An 18,382-nucleotide genomic window follows, 5' to 3' on the forward strand; every position below is an offset into this window, starting at 1 on the left:
CACACACACACACACACATCTTCATGCTTACAATACATATGTGCCCATATACATGTAAACACATACCACACACACAGACACACACACATTATCGTGAGAGGAAAGTGCTCCTATGTCTACCCTGTTATCACATAGCCCCATCATGAGCCAATGTTTGCACAGACTGCACACCCACATTAAGTGTATTTCTCTGTATGTTTGGTTTTTATCTTCCTCCTGCTTAATAACAAAGACACCATCACATTCCTCAAAGTTCTTACTTCCATCTTGGAACTTGCTTAATCTTTCGAAATATGAGGACATGGGGGCCTGGACGATGTCTAGGATCGCCAGCAGAGTTCTCGTCAGCCGCAGTAACTCGCTGAAGCTGTAGAATCCGAAATAGATGAGGTTCCGGGCTAGGTGAACCACCTGCGTGGAGAGAGGCGCGTTGGAAATGGAATCAATGCCTATAGTGCCCAAGTCATTCTAAGCCCCGACACCTGAGAATTAAAATCCCTGGGAAGAGACGGTTCAGACTGTGACCAACTCAGATCTAGGATTGATTCAGAGCCTTCAAAGTGATTTAAGGAACGTTTATGTTACAATACTTACCACTTAATTAAATATAAGTTAGAGGGATTCCACCTAATCAGTGGTTAAATTATTTTATTAAGTATGAGTCATAAACTGGCCCAGACTTCTATGTCCTCTACACTGGCCTGTGGCCTTCTGGGTAATACAGGAAATGAGGGTGAGTTGCAGCCTCCAAGACAAGGCTCCAGTACAGGCTGTCCCTCCTACAATATGTCAGGCTGGTGTGTGTCACAGCAAAAATGCTATGTCCTTCCCAAGGTTAGACGACAGAACACTGCTTGTGAGAGCTCTCTCTCTCTCTCTCTCTCTCTCTCTCTCTCTCTCTCTCTCTCTCTCTTTCCCTCTCTCCCTCCCTCCCTCCCTCCTTCTCTTGTGCTCTCTGTGGGAAGCCAGGTGCTATGGCAAGGACACTCAGCCACAGAAAAACCATGTGACAAAGGGCTGAGGTGACAAGCCAGCACAGCAGGAGGGTCACCAACACCCACCTGAGAGAAGCAGAAACAGGACAGACTGAATAGACAGCACTACACTACACCCAGGCTCCTGACTCACAGAAATGTCACACTGGGGAGGGGTGGGGGGGATGTGTCTGAAGACAGTGGATAACTGATACACCAGGTATGAATGATGGGGACCTCTCTCTAGTTTATTTTATTATTATTATTATTATTATTATTATTATTATTATTATTATTATCATCCTCACACTTCAATTCCGGTCAGCAAGGTGAGACCATCACTTCCATGAAGGTGGGGTAAAGGCAATAAATAAATAAATTATCCAAAACTGCCCTTGTTTATCAAGCATAATGGTTACATATAAACAAAAATAAAACAAGGAAACCTATAATTAATTGATGATTGAGATAGGGTAGTTTACTTATCAAGGCATAATAAAAATAAAGTGGGCTCTTATTTGCAATTCTATTGACCATTGGGATACTAGGAATTGGTATTACTAGTCACTGAGTATGTTTGTAACAAAGACCCAATCAGAAAATGTGATTTCTTTTATTTTTACAAACTTATCCTGGGGAGGGGATCTGTAACATAAAGTTTTTCTTTTATTTTCTTCTTCTTCTAATTCAAACCGTATCAAATCACTTGATCATGGTGTAATTAGTATGTGAAGTGCATTTCTACATACCACATATGGTTTCAAAAATAAGTTAATGAACAAAATTAAAGTTTAAAATAGCAAGTCTGTATTTTTATCATCAACAGATGGAATTATATCAAATACTCTAAATATTAGAGCAAAGGAAAACCTTTGATGCTAATTGCACCTGGTTTCTAGCAAGAATACACAAACCTGCCATGTCTAACTATTTTTAAATGCCTCAAGTGAGGCTGGAGAGGTGGCCCAGTGGTTAAGAGCACTTGCTGCTCTTCCAGAGGACCTGGGTTTGGTTCTCAGCACCCACATGGTGGCTCACAACCAACTGGTTCCAGTGGATTTGATACCCCCTTCTGACCGTTGTGGGCACTAGGCACACAGAAAATAAATTTAGTAATTTTTAAATACCTCAAATGTCAGTTTATTTTTCTCTTTGTCTCCAAAAGGAAATGGTTGATTTACAACTTCTTTCAAATATTCTTCGACAAATTCCATCGTCAGGGCAAACTTCCTCTTCATGTCATTTCTGGAAGAGTCTGTAATGGAGTCATACCTGGCCAGACAGACACAAGAGCAAGTTAAATTGATGAGGAAGACTGAGAAGTGGGACTGTTACACAGTCTGACTCCTAGAGTGCACTGCCTTGGACACGTCAATCAACCTCTTGGGGTGAGCATCCTGTCTGCTCACCACGGGCTACTGCAAATTGAGATGGGTCAAGCCAGGTGGGGTCTGCCAGCATACCATGCACTCTGCAGGCTGTGGCTGTTACAATTAGTAGTCACTAGCTTCCAGAACCATGCTTCCTGCTAGAGAGCTGGCATTTGCCCTGGCCAGGGGGCATCCCAGGTTGACAGTGAGAACATAAATGTGCTATGTCCTATGCTTCTTATTCCAAAGTCAAAGACACTTCACCTTGCATTTGTCTGCTGAATTTGAACATCTCTGTGACACCTTATCTTCATGGTCAGTTTGATGGGCTCTAGAATCCTCTAGAAAACACACCACGGGCACAACTAGAGAATGTCTCCAGAACCGATTAACTGAAAAGGGAAGGCCTGCTTTGAGTGTAGAAAGCACCATTCCCTGCACAGGAGGCCATCAGCAAATAAAAAGGAAAAATGAAACATGAGCTCCCTCTGCCTCCTGTGTGCAGATTAAGGTGGCACTGCCTTAAGATCCTGGGGCTGAGCCTTCGAACTCTGAGTCAAAATAAACCCTTCCCTCATTAAAGTATTTCTCCTCATTGCTGTCAGAGCAATGAACAGCAATGAATATGATGTACTGTATAGTTTTATGTCAACTGGAGAGGGGGGATCCTCAATTGAGAAATTACCTCCCTAAGATCAGGGTCTCAGGAAGACTGTAGGGCATTTTCTTAGTCATTGATGGGGAGGTCCCCGCCCATTATGGGTGGCCCCACCCCTATGCTGGTGGTCCTGGGTGCTATAAAAAAGCAGGTTGAACAAGCCATGGGGAGCAAGTCAGTAAGCAGCACCCTTCCATGGCCTGTGCCTCAGCTCCTGCCTCCAGGTTCCTGCCCTGTTTGAGTTTCTGACCTGACTTCCTTCAAGGATAAACAGTGATGTGGAAGAATCAACTCTCTCCTCCCCAAGTTACTTTGGCCATGTTTCATCATAGAAATGGAAACTCTAAGAGATGGGGTTTCCAAACATACTCATGAATCGTGATCTTTGTGGGGATTTCGGTCCAGAGGCGGGCATAGCGAACAGGCACTACAGACTCCTGGGGGTCGCGGTCAACGTGCATGTGGAGCATGAGTCGGCAGAAAGATGCTCTGAGGTCAAAGGGCAGACTCTCGTCAGACACACACCGCAGGATCAGGTCTACGGACAACTGTGTTGAAATCTGGTTGATGGCCAGATACTGGCGGTCCAAGCACATCCTTGCAAAGAGGTTTAGCTGGTACCTAAATGCAGGAGACATGTTACCATATTCCCTCTCGCCACCATTATGGCCCCAACAGACAAAGCACAACCAGCCTCTGAGTATGACAACTGTTTATAAGTATTTACAATATCGAGTCAAACTCTTTGTAAATAAATGACAATACAGGTCTTACTCTGTCCCCATCACTACACCCTCTTGAGGCCAGGCTTTCTGTCCTAATCCACCAAGCCTGTAATGGAGAGTGAGTCCCATGAAATCACCTCTCCCCACCTTCCCCAGCCTCTGTGGGGACAGGGACAGGTCTCCAGAATCCACACTAACTTTGTCCCTATTTGGTTTGAAAAGAAAACAGGATCATTCCATATGGTAATACCAATGGGTTCTTCAGCCTCTAGGACTAAGGGGCCCTGCTGGCTTGGTTTAGAGAGATACAGAAGCAGAGAGACAGACTCTAGTTCTGCATGCTTCCCTGGTTCTCAACAACCTCTGCCTTGGGTTTTATCCCTTAAGTTCAAAGAGCCAGCTAGGTCATTAACAGTTGTTGTTGTTGTTGTTGTTGTTGTTGTTGTTGTTGTTGTTGTTGTCATCTTTGAAGGGGAGGGAGAATATCCATGTGCCACTTGTGTGGAGGTCAGAGGACAATGTTGGGAGTTAGTTATCTCCTTCTATGATGAGCTCCAGGGATCAAATTCAGGTTGTCAGGCTCGCCTGACAAGTGTGCCTACCCACTGAACCATCCTGTCAGCCCCCCCAAGTTAAGCTACTGATCCCAACATATTGACCCCTGAGGAACCCCTCCAGTGCTTTTGCTACTAAACATAGGTGACCTTTAAGAGCTACAGACACCTGCCCCTCTCGAGTACAGAAGAGCACAGGCTCACAAGATCCCATCTTAACCCACTGCCACCTCCTGCCTTAGACCACAGCCAAGGTCTTATTGCTTCTCGTCTGCCCCTACGTCCCATCAGGAGCAGGAAGAAAAGCCTTCCTGCACAAAAGCCCCAAGCTCGCCGGAAAATGTAACTGGAAAGCACGGGTGTTAATTTTCATCTTGAAATTTCTGGGTGGTAACCATTTCAGCTCCCACCTTCTGACGTGATTTTTAGACGCCCTCTTACTGTGTCTGTAGTTCTCAGAGGTTTGAGAGAACCGGCTCCCTGTGGTTACACGATGGGAGTATGAGTGTCCCCAATACCTGTAATAGGTCAGAACTTCCAGGTCAGCTTTGGTGCCTTCCCTGGCTTCCTGGGCAAGGTGCCTGATGGCCTTGCCGTGAGGCTCCTTGTTGCTGTCAATCCAGTAAAGCCAGACCTCCTCATCGTCAATGTCATCAGGAAGGATGGAGCTCTCCATGGGGTTCTCCACTTGCATGGACACCAGCCTGGAGAGCAACGACACGTGGAATCCATTAGGACTCACGCTTCAGCCAGGGGTGCTCCGACAGACACCGCCATGGAGCAGCTTACTTTGTCTGAATGAGGATGTCCGCATTGCCAGGGCTCAGCATGAATTTGCAGATGAGTTCCTGAGTGACGGGGATGGCCGTGCTATTGGACACACAGAGGTCAGACAAATAGTCCAGAAACCTATTAAGGAAAAGGCAAACACTAAGACAGGTGTACTGGCTAGTTTTGTGTCAACTTGACACAGCTGGAGTTATCCTAGAGAAAGGAGCTTCAGTTGAGGAAATGCCTCCATGAGATCCAACTGTAAGGCATTTTCTCAATTAGTGATCAAGGGGGAAAGGCCCCTTGTGGGTGGGACCATCTCTGGGCTGGTAGTCTTGGGTTCTATAAGAGAGCAGGCTGAGCAAGCCAGGTGAGGCAAGCCAGTAAAGAACATCCCTCCATGGCCTCTGCATCAGCTCCTGCTTCCTGACCTGCCTGAGTTCCAGTCCTGACTTCCTTTGGTGATGAACAGCAGCATGGAAGTGTAAGCCGAATAAACCCTTTCCTCCCCAGCTTGCTTCTTGGTCATGATGTTTGTGCAGGAATAGAGACCCTGACTAAGACAAATTGGTACCAGCATAGTGGGGTATTCCTGTGACAACCTGACCATGTTTTGGGGAGGTCTCTGGAAGGACTCTGGAACTTTGGGCTTGAAGATCCATTCGTTGTTAAGAGCTCTGTCAGATGTTTTGTAGGAGCTTGGAAGATAATGTTGAGAACAGTGCAGAAGATGGAGGCCTGGCTTGTGAAATTTCAGAGGGAAAATTAAAGACTCTTTTCAGGGCCATTCCTGTTTTGATTGTGAAGATTCTGTAGTTCTGGTTAGCTGGGGCTGAAGAATCAGCTGTGATTAACAAGATACCAGAACTACTAAAGTGAAACTTTTGCATTACTGGGACTATTGATGCTGGTTAGCTGGAGCTAAGAAATTAGCGGTGATTAAGAAGAGACCAGCATCATTGAGGTGACATCTTCTGGGAAGTGTTTTCTGAGAGCACAGAGAGGCTGTGTTCCAGAGATAGCCAAGGTTGTACATTGTGCTGTGGCTGGACTTGGTAATGTGTAAGAGTCACCCAAGTGGTACTGGTTTTGAAGGCATGAAGGAGTTGAGCCGAGCAGCTGAGGCTTGGCACTGTGAGAGGCCATGGAAGGCCATTGGTGAAAGTGCAGCCTCAGTTGCAATTGATGGCCCAGGACTGAAGGGGTCATGCAGTGTTTTGGAGATGCCAGTACCATGAGATGACCACCAAGAGCAGCAGCAGCAGTGGAGTACAGGCATCTGGAGCCTAGAGGATGACGTGTGTGCTACAAAGGGCATGGCTGGAGAAGTGACCCAAGCCCTTGGAGGAGCCCAGAAGATCGTGAGTTGGATCCCAGACATTGGACGGTTGGAGATTGACTTTTGCTTTTGATTGTGACTATGCCCTGATATTTTTCCCTCTTGAAGGAAGAAACTGTTTTAGTGGAGCCCACAGTTAAGAGACTTTTAATTGTAAAAAGACTTTGGATTTTAAAAGAGATGGATATTTTAAAGAGATTGAAAATTTAAGAATATGTAAAGACTGTGGGACTTTTAAAGTTATTTAGATCTTGGGGATGAATAAGATTGTAAGGGTTGAGGCTTACTAGTGATGTTTTTGTGTGTCAAGTTGACAAGGGGTCAATTGTACTGGCTAGTTTTGTGTCAACTTGACACAGCTGGAGTTATCCTAGAGAAAGGAGCTTCAGTTGAGGAAATGCCTCCATGAGATCCAACTGTAAGGCATTTTCTCAATTAGTGATCAAGGGGGAAAGGCCTCTTGTGGGTGGGACCATCTCTGGGCTGGTAGTCTTGGGTTCTATAAGAGAGCAGGCTGAGCAAGCCAGGTGAGGCAAGCCAGTAAAGAACATCCCTCCATGGCCTCTGCATCAGCTCCTGCTTCCTGACCTGCCTGAGTTCCAGTCCTGACTTCCTTTGGTGATGAACAGCAGCATGGAAGTGTAAGCCGAATAAACCCTTTCCTCCCCAGCTTGCTTCTTGGTCATGATGTTTGTGCAGGAATAGAGACCCTGACTAAGACAACAGGCATTTTACTTCTATATTTTAATGGAATACCTTTTACTGATTCCTCAACAATTTCATTATTAAACACAGAATCTCGTGTGTATCCATTCATTTTAACTTAAAATTTTTTAAGTATTAAAGTGCATGTCTTGATTTGGGCATTGGTGAGCCATGGTGTGCATGTAGGTCAGGAGTCAGGTCTGTATTCCCACCTGCTGTGCTGTGTGGATCTGGCCATCCTGCCTCCACCTCCCATCTCTCATCTCCCAGAGGGGTGCTGGATTCACAGATGTGAGCCACTGCACAGAGCTCTTCTGCCAGAATGGGGAATCGAACTCGGGCCGTCAGACTTCACTGGCAAATGTTCTTACCACCTGCACTATCTCACCAGCCCAAGACAGAGCATTTCAATCCCACAACAAAAGTATAATTTGGAGTTTAATAAGAAAAGCTTATTTTGATATGGTTTTGATATTGCTTCAATGTGTTATTTCTCCTCATGTTGTTCATCTACTACATCATTAAGAGCAGATTAAGTAATTCTCATTACATATAAGCCTTGATTAGAATGGTTGTTTGCCTCTATTCATTAGATGATTTTCATCCATTAGGACAATGACTCTTGTTCAGAAAATCATTTGTCTTCCATCAAGTGAGTGTCTCCAAACCCATATATCAACAAAAAACAAGGCAAAGTGAGCATATAACAGGGTTAGGGCACACACTTCAGGAGGTGAGTGTGTAACAGGGTTAGGGCACACACTTCAGGAGGTGAGTGTATAGCAGGGTTAGGGCACACACTTCAGGAGGTGAGTGTATAGCAGGGTTAGGGCGCACACTTCAGGAGGTGAGTGTGTAACAGGGTTAGGGCACACACTTCAGGAGGTGAGTGTATAGCAGGGTTAGGGCACACACTTCAGGAGGTGAGTGTGTAACAGGGTTAGGGCACACACTTCAGGAGGTGAGTGTGTAACAGGGTTAGGGCACACACTTCAGGAGGTGAGTGTAACAGGGTTAGGGCACACACTTCAGGAGGTGAGTGTATAGCAGGGCTAGGGTGCACACTTCAGGAAGCATCTGTCCACCTATCTACACTATGCTGTTACAGGACTTAGGGAACAAGCACTGTGTGTCTTTGGCTGCTCTATGCTCTCTCCTCCCATCTGAGGCAGCATAGACCCAAAGGACAATGTGCAACCCCTGGGACCCACTAGAGTAGAGCTTGGTGTGGCCCCACCATCCCCACCAGAGCAGACCTCGGCTCCCGGTTCCTCCTGAGCAGGCTGACGAAAGTCTCAATTTCTTTGGCTGTGATGTGTTTCTCCAGTAGTTTGCGGTTGTTGTGTAACAAGGCTGTAATCGTATCTTCTGCCAAGATATCATAGCCGATCTGGGACTGCATAACGCAGAAGTTCTTAGCAATGTACTCCTGTTGAGAGAGAGAGAGAGAGAGAGAGAGCAGGACATGCAGCAGACTGCCTGCAAGTGGCAGCCTCTGTAAGCGTCAGCAGCTCAGATCAGCTGAGCCACAAGAAAAACCCAGTGAAATTTGTCAGAAAAAAAAAGTAAATAATTTTCAATACAGAGAATTTCTTGACAAAGGAAAAGTTAGCTGCAGTCACAAAATTTAAACTGTTACGGAAGACTGAGGTTGGAGTGTGGTGGGGTGTACTAGGCACAAGGTTCCCTCTTCATTACCACAAATAACTAGATAAATAATTAAATAATTAAAAGCTGTGTCGTCAATCATTGTTTTTAAAATGGGTACTGACACTCTTGCCACCGACAGAACAAATCCAAATGGAGTTTTTTATACCATGGTAATGTAGACTTTCCCCAGCCTGCACAAGGCCCTCTGATTCTCACCAGAAGTCATAACTATCAACTTTGGGTAAAATAATAATAATTGTTTAAAAGCACATGATTGTCTGACTCTTCACTCATAGGGCGTGAGATCTGTGCCGCCATTTGGAGGTCCTACATTGATCTGAGTTGTCATTGTTTTTGACTAGTACTAGACTAGTCTAGTACTTTGACTAGTACTAGAATAACAAGGTCTTCCCTGATAAATATTATCAAAAACTTAGCACACATACCCGTAAAGGGCAATCAAATAGGGTGCTATAATAGCTCAGGTTATTAATTATAGCCAGCCACACAATAACTATCTCATTGTGGCTTCATAAGTTCTGGGCTCTGTGTGGGAGGCTATGGATGTTGCTGTACGTGTGTGTGTGTGTGAGAGAGAGAGAGAGAGAGAGAGAGAGAGAGAGAGAGAGATCCTTTCTGGAGATCACACAGGATAAGGGACAGAGAAGAGCAAACAAGCACCCTCTTACACGTGGACGAGTGAAGTGGGACCGAGGTTAGAGACAAGAGCCAACTGCAGATCAGAGAGGCTAAAAAAACTGACCTGGGGGCAAGGACAGAAAGGATGTGAGACCAGCAACCATGGGAGCACTGGGAGAGATGCGAGCATCACCTGCAAACGGCCCAGGGAAGCAGAAACTCCGTGGGCACCAGGCCCACACAGGGTACACATACTTGCATAGAGACAGGCAAAACACCAATATACATAAAATAAATATATTTTTAATTGTATAGAAGAGAGAGTCAGCTTGGTTTGATGATAATTTCTCATTTAAAAAAAGGAGAGAGAGACACACACACACTCACAGAGACAGAGAAAGACAGAGAGAGGCAGAGAGAGAGAGACAGAGAGACCTTGTGAGTTGTGGGCCAAAATGTTATTTTAGCAGTGTGAGAGAGAGAATGTCACTGAGAGTTTCAGTAATGCATTGTTTACATTTGCTCCTTATTCTTTTTCTAATGGTGTGTGTGTGTGTGTGTGTGTGTGTGTGTGTGTGTGTGTATCTGCATGTATATCTCTGTACCACACGCATGCAGTACCCACAGATGCCAGAAGAGGGTGTCAGATGTCCTGGAATTGGAGTTAGAGGTGGTTGTAAACCCTCATGTGGGTGCTAGGACCTGAAGCAGCCAGTGCCCTAACCATTGAGCCATCTCTCCAGCCCTGCTCCTTGTCCCTCATACTCACTCCACTAAGTCCCAAACCACGATCACTTGTCGTCACTCCTGTGTGCCAGCCACACATCCATATAACCTTAGAGCAAGGAGTATACCCTCCTTAGTGACAAAGGCTCTCCATTTCTGGGGGTTTCTCCTTGGAAATGCAACTCTGTTTCCATGATGAGATAATTTGCTGATTAGAAAGTAGTTTTTTGCCTTGGGCAAAATATACCGGAACATATCTATTCCCTGAACGTGATCTTGGTTACAGAAATCTAATTATAATCTAGGCAGCCTTTTGTGGCCTTTCAGAGTTGGGCAGCCAATTAACTAAAGTAAAACTCTTCTGCAGTGTATGGCTTTAAAGCTACATATTGATTTACATACTTTTACCACCAGAGTCACACTTCCAAGATGTTGATAAATAATTAAATGAAATTAGAGGTACTCTTGAGTTCTCTAAATAATAATAAACCCAGACACAACATTAAAGGCCTGGGTTAGCACTAAATCACACACGAACTCTTTATTAGAATATAAAGGGAAAAAAGATAAAATACAAAGCTTTCTGCCTACATTTTAAACCCTTGTTCTATAAACCATCAGAAAGCTGCTTAGAGTAGTTACCCTGGACCATCTCTTCTCGACCTGTGGGTCACGGGCCGTTTGGGGGTCTAGTGACTCTTTCACAGGCATTGCCTAAGTTCATCAGAAAACACACATATTAACATTACCACTCACAACAGTAGGCAAGGTAGAAATGGGGGCCAATGCTCAGCTGGACTTCTCTTTTCATTTAGTTCTGGGCCCACCACATGGGGCAGAGCTGCCCACACTCAGGGTCTTCCATCTTCAGGTAAGACCTAGAAACACCCCGGCAGACCTGCTGGGAGATGAGTCTCCTCCGTGATTCCACCCAGTTCAAGCTGAGAGAGAAGACCGTCTTCACGCTGCTTCTTGCTGAATGTGAAGCAGTCTTGGTTTTTTTGTCTTTGTTTTTGTTTTGTTTTGTTTTGTTTTGTTTTTGAGACAGGGTTTCTCTGTGTAGTCCTGGCTGTCCAGGAACTCACTTTGTAGACCATGCTGGCCTCGAACTCAGAAATCTGCCTGCCTCTGCCTCCCAAGTACTGAGATTAAAGGTGTGTGGCACCATGCCCTGACTGCTCCACACACATATACAGTATACTATGGTCATATCCACACACATATACAGTATACTGTGGCCATATCTGCCCTCCATTACCCTCTCTTTATGACTCTCACTCCTGAAAGATCCCACTTCTTCCCCCCAGTTAGTCCTATCTTTTTGTGTGTGCAAGCCTTATGCGGGTAGCCACATCTGCTATGTGTTCATGAACGCAACACCATGCCATACCCAGAAGATAGATATGCACATCCCACCATCGAGTCTAAGTCCTAAGAAAGAACACCTGTTTAACTCCACAGTTCTTATAGGTGGTTCTATGAGCTGCCACATACAACCCATCCTTGCAAAGTCCAGTTTCTTCCTCCTCCAGTGTGCACTTTAACAGCCACCAAAGCCAATGCTGAGGCTCCAGACCCACCTGGTTCTTCCTGTAGTCCTGCTGCGAATGCCGCAGCACACGGTAGCAGAGACGCAGCACATACTTGTACGGGGCGTAGCGCTGGTCGCCCAGGTCCTCCAGCCTCAGCATCGAACCTTCTCCAGCCTTCTCCTTGAAAGGTGCTTTAAGGATCCCAAACACCTAGAGGAATAAAAAAAAAAATCCTCCTGTTTTGATGGACACACGCGCATGCTTTGCACCATATTTGCATTTTTTTACAGATAACACAGACTTTAAAACACCGTAGAAATGTGTGACTGGAACTAATGCAAAGGCTGCCCGCTTCCTGCTTAGTGGGGGAGGACATTAGTGGTTGCTCGTCCTGGGTGATGAACACAAACAAACCAAACCCCGCTGCTTGCAAAGTCAAGGACAAATCCACTACATCAATATCATAATGGATTTTATTTAGAAATTGTATTTTATTAAGATGGTAAATACTTAGGTATTTGTATGAACCTACACAGAAATATTCAGATCAATTAAAATATGTTTTCTATATGTTTTTAGTATTCTGTTATTTTTTTTTGGTAACTTCCCCAAATTAAAACAATATAAAGGACATGTACAATTTTTTTAACCTGAAATTTACATCAGGTAATGGTTTCCAAATGTCACTCTCGCCTTGTTATAGGCAAAAGGAAATAACTCCAAATACATATGCAACCGTGATTCTAAATACATGAAATTCTCTCTGAGCCCCTTCACCCCCTCACAGTATGCAGATAAATGGCCACAGGAATGAATGCATTAACAAGAAGCCACAAGAGAGATTCTGGAGATGTCCCCACACCCACACACCCCATCTCTCACAGGGAGCCAAATTCTTGCTAGGTCAGGGAGCATGGGAAAGAAGTATGAGGAGGTAGCCCTGACTGCGGAGAGAAGCCAGCAGGCTGAGAGCGTTCTCTGAGAAGGATCATGTGATCAAGGCCATGAGCCTCGAGACAAGAATTCAACGTGGAAAGGAACTGTCCCTTGGAGTTCATGAAATATGACCGTATGTTTCCAGGAGACTTTTATGTTCTCAAATTTCTTTTTGCAATAGGTGTAGATTATTTCAGGGATCCACAACTGGTCAAAATACAGTGACTGCTTGGCCCTGGGGTGCCCATGTCTGATTAATACAACTACACACATCCCCTATACCTAAGACACAGAAAGTCACAGAAGAGGAGGTGGAAAGATTGTAAGGCCAGAAGACTCTTGAGAGTCTGCTGTGAGACTGTGCCTTTCATGTGTGACCTATGAACTCTAAACAACACAGTTGCCTGAGCAAGATCAGTGTAAGGACAGGTCCAGTTGACATGCAAACTTGAATAAGGGAAATTCCACATGACCCCACCCTCAAGAGAAGAGCTAGAGGTGATATGGTGCCTGCTCCAGGGACCAGGTCCCACACAGGTTGTCCAATACCAAGTGGTCAACACCGGACACAAATGAGGAACACTAAGTGAACTCAGTAGGTTGTGTGTGTGTGTGTGTGTGTGTGTGTGTGTGTGTGTGTATACATATATATATATATATATATATATATATATATATATATATATATATACACATACATACATATATATATATACATACATATATATATACATATATATATATACCTATAATAATGATAGGGGAAATCATGAATTTGGAGGAGAGAGAACTTGGAAGGGGAGAGGGTGAGGCAGATGTAAGATAAATGCAGTCAGTATTTATGTATGAAGTTCTCAAAAAATAATATTATTTTTGAAAAGAAGAATTTTATGTTCCCTAGACCTTGGATTATTCTGTATTTATATTATGAAATAAAAAGTTGGGCACAGCAGTTAATGTGCTCATAACTCACTCAAGGTCCTAAAAGTCCCTGAAATCAAATGCTTTCTGGAAACAATTTACTGCTGTCAGAAAGACTTTGTCCCTGAGACCTGAGACCTTTACCTTATTTCATGAAAACACTGTTTTCAGACATTCTGTGGATCTCAGCCACACTATGTCTTCAGGTTTCCTTTCCCAACTCAGCATGGAATGCCAATTACTGTTAATTAATTAGTGCTATGATAGGTATGTCTTTAAGGCTTTTCCTTGAGGCCATATGTAGTTGATACAAAAGCTAATTATTTTAATCGTTATTTATTATATTTATATAAAAATATAATTTGATATATTAACAAAACAATAAGACATGTAACTGCAAGAATGCCCATGTACAGGTTAGTAGGAAGCTAATTAATTTACTGGTACATTGTGCACTTGAGAGTTCTGGACCAGACTCACATGCCTACCTACTGCAGACAAAAGCAGGTGGAATGGTTCCAAAGTCACCTGAAATTCCAGTCAAAAGTTTTTCCAAGGCAGATTCTACAGATACTCTGACCACACTAGCATTTGGGGATATGTGGTGGATGCCTCAAGGCTGGCCCCTTAATGGTCCCTAACTCCCAGAATTCTCTCTGACAGTGATTATAAAATTGCTTTCAGCCAATCGCACAGAACTGATGGATGTGATGGTGTCTGCTATAATGTCTTAAAGACTCCCTAGCTGAGCCTGGGTCTCTCCCCACTCTCTGGATCCCTCGCCCTTAAGGGGAATCACCTTCCTTTGGAGACCAAAGCTCATCACAGTGAGGAAGGCACAGCAGGAGCTTGAGGCAGCTTTCACTGTGTGCACAGCCAAGATCAGAACAGCAATGCTGTGCTTAGCTCTTTCTCCACTTTACAGTCCCAGATCTCCACCCAGGGGTGGGAGCTGAGGGAAGGCAACAGCCTAGAGTTAAAAATGAGTCTTCCAACATCAATTAACCTATAGGCAGGTTCAGCAATCCATCTCCCCAGCATCTGTCAAGCCACAGCTAACACTAACGTTCACAGGGAGGCAGGCAGTGCCTTGTCTGGAGACAAAGTTGTACTAAACTCTATGAGCAATCTGGGAAGTAGATCTCCTCCCAGTCCACCCTTGAGATGACAGTCACCCACTTAGCACCTTGACAGTCCCTCTGAGAATGCCTCGGAGCAAGCACCACCCCACAGAAGCAACTCTCACACTTAAAACTCACAGGAGCTGAAATAAGTGTATATGTGTCGTTTGTTATGCAGCAAGGCATGACTGATACAAAGAGTTCACCGATGCTGCAACTCAAAACATAACATATGCAAGTTTGGCTCCTTAAGCAACTCACCTGTGCCAGTATATTCTGTTCCCTCATTAGTTTCTGCCGTTCCCGGTTTGGCTTGGTGATGACCACATCCAGAACGTCCTGCCCATTGTTGGTCACATCAGCCACAAAGAAAATGAGGTCTTCCAACAACTTAGTCACAAACCTATCACACACACACACACACAAAAAGATTGTGATAATTTTAGACCATTAAAGATTAAGTCTAAGAACAAAAAGACTAAGAAAACTAAACCCTTTTAAAACATATTTAATCAATAAAATATAATGTCGAATGCAATTGCTACTTGCCTGAACTTTCACAGTATTTCCCACCACCCTCTACTCCAATTCAAACTCTATCAATTATTTTTAAACAGTTATTAAATAAAATCCTGTGAGTCTTAAGGACCAGTGGGCTGGGGAGAGAATATAATTGTGAGTTAATGTCTTCCAAACACTGTTCTTAAAACAACCCTCTGACAGACACCAGGCGATGTCACCCTCTGACACACACGACATAGCAGGTTGGAGAGAGCCTGGAGCCAAGTGTCTCTCTGCTCAGTGTACATTCAGCTTGAACATAAATCTTGGCTCTTGCTGGACAGAACTGGAACTGGTGTTTAGACATGAAAGGCTCAACTTTGTCATGACTCTTGATTATTTCTAAAATAGGTAATAGTTAATGGGACAATTGGAAGAGCATTATTTTATATATTATTCTATAAAATCTTATTTATAAATATTACATTATTAATGTTTTCTATATTATATATTTTATACATATATGTGTATATATTGTATATAGAATATATGTATGTGTTTTATATATACATAATATATAAAAATATACTTATATGTGTATATTTATGATAAGTGAGACCTGGCTGGAATCGTTATTTAGGTCTGATATCGGTTCCCTATCAGAGATGAGTAGCTGTCTGTTCACATACTCCTGAGAAAAGCCATTCAACAGACTTCCTGTCAGATTTAGCAAAGTTAGATAAAATATATATTATGTATTTTAAAAGACGCACGCCTGAAAATAAAAAAGACCACATGGGTCAAGAACAAAGTAAAAGCCCGGAGCAGCAAATGGCGAACGCCTTTAATCCAGCACTCAGGAGGCAGAGGCAGGGGCAGAGGCAGGGGGAGCTCTGAGTTCTAGGCCAGCCTGGTCTACAGAGCAAGAGAGAGTTCCTGGACACCCAGGCTACACAGAGAAAGCCTGTCTCTCGAAAACTGTGAGGACACAAACAGAGGCCCCCTTGCAGGACCTCAGAAATTCAGAGCCCTGCGTGAGCTGCAGCTAGGCAGGCACTGAAGGGACAGGAAGCACACAGAGGGAGCCTCCCTGCCTGTGATCACATGACTCACATGCCTCCCCTTACCAGAGGAGAGGCAACATCACACCTCGGTGTGGCCTGGTAGAGAGAGGGGGCAGGCGTTGGCTGTGCCACAGCAGATAGAAAAATGAATGAGCTCTGAAAGAAAAGGCAATATTGTTCCACCTAAAGGAAGCATGCATAATTAAATCACAAAACACAGAGAAAACTGACATTAGAAAAGACAGCCATCAAGCTAAAACTCAGAAGGTTGATTCATTGCTAGTAAAACCCAAGTAACAAAGCCATTCTAAGTGACATTTAAATGAGTGTGTTGTCAGTCCTCAGCAGATAAAGCAATTACCGCAAGAGAACATAATTTAAAATGGCAGATGTGAATGAAGGGTGGATGGGTGAGGCCAAGAACCAGCAGAAATCTGAGCAATAAAAGTATACAGAAAATTACCCACATGCAATTATAAGGCAATACCAAAGGGACACAGATAACAGCGTACCTAGATTTTAAAAAGCAGATTATAAAGAGAAGAGGAAATTAAAGAGGCCAAGGTCACTATTGAGTACACAGAATTCAAGGACTCCCTGGCACTATGGGAGGGAAGAGGAGGAAGAAAAAAGAGAGGAGGAGAGGGGGGACCAAAAGGGAAGAGGGAAAGAGGGAGGGAGAGGGAGAAAGGAGGGAGGGAAGGATGGGCGCCCAAGGAGGGAAGAGGAACAGAGGGAGGGAGGGGAGGAGGGAGGGACACATCATAGTTTACATGGTGTGTTTATAAGAACCACCACTCAGCTCTGTTCATTGCATAAAGACATGGTGCTCTTCTTAAGGTACTGGATTTGGAAGCAAGTCTAGCATGGTCTCTGGCTGACTGGATAAACACTCTGTGACTTAGCCATGTTCCAGGTCCCTAGCTGCATAAGGAAGTAGGCCTAGCTGCATGAAGAGGTAGGCACAACAGCTTTTACCTATGCAGCGCCCCAGAGCACACACTGCATGGCCAGTGCCTGGCACATATTGAGTAAGCACTAGGTCTCACTGAATTAGCTGCATCTCTGAGGAGCTGTAACAGAGGACCCTCCATGGACAAAGCAGGTCCCTCAGAGACTGCAAGACGTGTGTGCCTTCTCAGGCTCACACAGCAGTTGACACCCCATGTTCCCTCCCTCCCCGTGATGCCCTCCTAAAACTCTGTTTTCTTGGCACAGTCACGCATGATACAACTAGGAAATTCAAATGAAAATATATAAGGCTGAGGAAGATGAAGCCTGACACAGGAGCTGCACCCATGGAGTCACTTCCTGGGGTGACTAAAGGGAAGAGAGAGATCCAACCACACGGACTCCTGGAGGCAGGCCTGCAGTGTTTTTCAAATAAAAAGAATAGCTAATAATAACTGCAGTCTCCGTAGGGGGAAAAGTCAGAGTTGTCAGTTATTCGCAGAATGAATTTTCTATTGAATTCTAAAGTTGAGGGACTAAGAGCCGGTTCACTGCTCTGACTGGCAAGCATGGACTGCATCTGGATGAGGAGTGACATCATCAGAAAATGCAACCTCCCCTTTCTCAGGTGCAAAGGCTTAGCTGTCGTTTCTCACTGAAGCAGCAGAAGGACAGGCAGGGGTTGGGGGGAGTAAAAAGGTGTGATCCGGGGACACTCTGGTCCTCAGTCCTGAGGCCGATCTGGAGGAGCTGGGTTCCCCCTGACAGGAACTGGAGAAAAATGGCCTGTTGGAGGAGGTACCCGGAAGGGCTGAAAACCATGAATGGGACTCTTCACTCGGTAGATACCTCACTTTACCAAAAGTCTCAGAGAAGCATGGAAACTTCCTGTGAACGTGGGAGACAGGCAGAAACAATTCATCGAGACATTCCCATCTGCACAGTGAGATCCATGTCTGCTCTAAGCTGGCTCTGCCCTTCAGTCTTCTGTAGCTATAAGAGTGGCCAGTTTCTGCTTCAGGCCTTGCTTTACTGGCCACCACAGGGTGGGCATAAAGACAGGTGTCAAATGAAGGTTCCACAAGGATGGTAAGAACAGACAGGAAGCTGAGTCCCATTTGACTGCTTGCCAGCATAGCAACAATGTTTAAGTAAGAGGTGAATTGTATGGTATGTGTCTAGGGTATATGATACAATGTATCTAGAATGTATGCATTTAGTAACAGAACACTCAGTGTTATGGCA

At 44.5% G+C, this 18,382-nt stretch overlaps 1 protein-coding gene across 4 annotated transcripts in view; it reads right to left on the bottom strand.

The window, feature by feature from the left end:
• Nucleotides 1-18,382, bottom strand: part of Itpr2 (inositol 1,4,5-triphosphate receptor 2) — a 393,960-nt gene that overhangs the window by 262,694 nt on the left and 112,884 nt on the right. For all 4 annotated transcript variants that reach the window (NM_010586.2, NM_019923.4, XM_017321411.2 and 1 more), the window contains 8 exons: nt 14,883-15,024; nt 11,692-11,853; nt 8,353-8,525; nt 5,071-5,190; nt 4,800-4,985; nt 3,372-3,623; nt 2,102-2,246; nt 261-411 (listed from right to left, as the gene is read on the bottom strand). In NM_010586.2, the coding sequence (NP_034716.1) occupies nt 261-411; nt 2,102-2,246; nt 3,372-3,623; nt 4,800-4,985; nt 5,071-5,190; nt 8,353-8,525; nt 11,692-11,853; nt 14,883-15,024 (1,331 nt within the window). The remainder of the gene's footprint in view (nt 1-260; nt 412-2,101; nt 2,247-3,371; nt 3,624-4,799; nt 4,986-5,070; nt 5,191-8,352; nt 8,526-11,691; nt 11,854-14,882; nt 15,025-18,382) is intronic.

The sequence above is a fragment of the Mus musculus genome, chromosome 6, assembly GCF_000001635.26.
Source record: "Mus musculus strain C57BL/6J chromosome 6, GRCm38.p6 C57BL/6J".
Taxonomy (NCBI): Eukaryota; Metazoa; Chordata; class Mammalia; order Rodentia; family Muridae; genus Mus; species Mus musculus.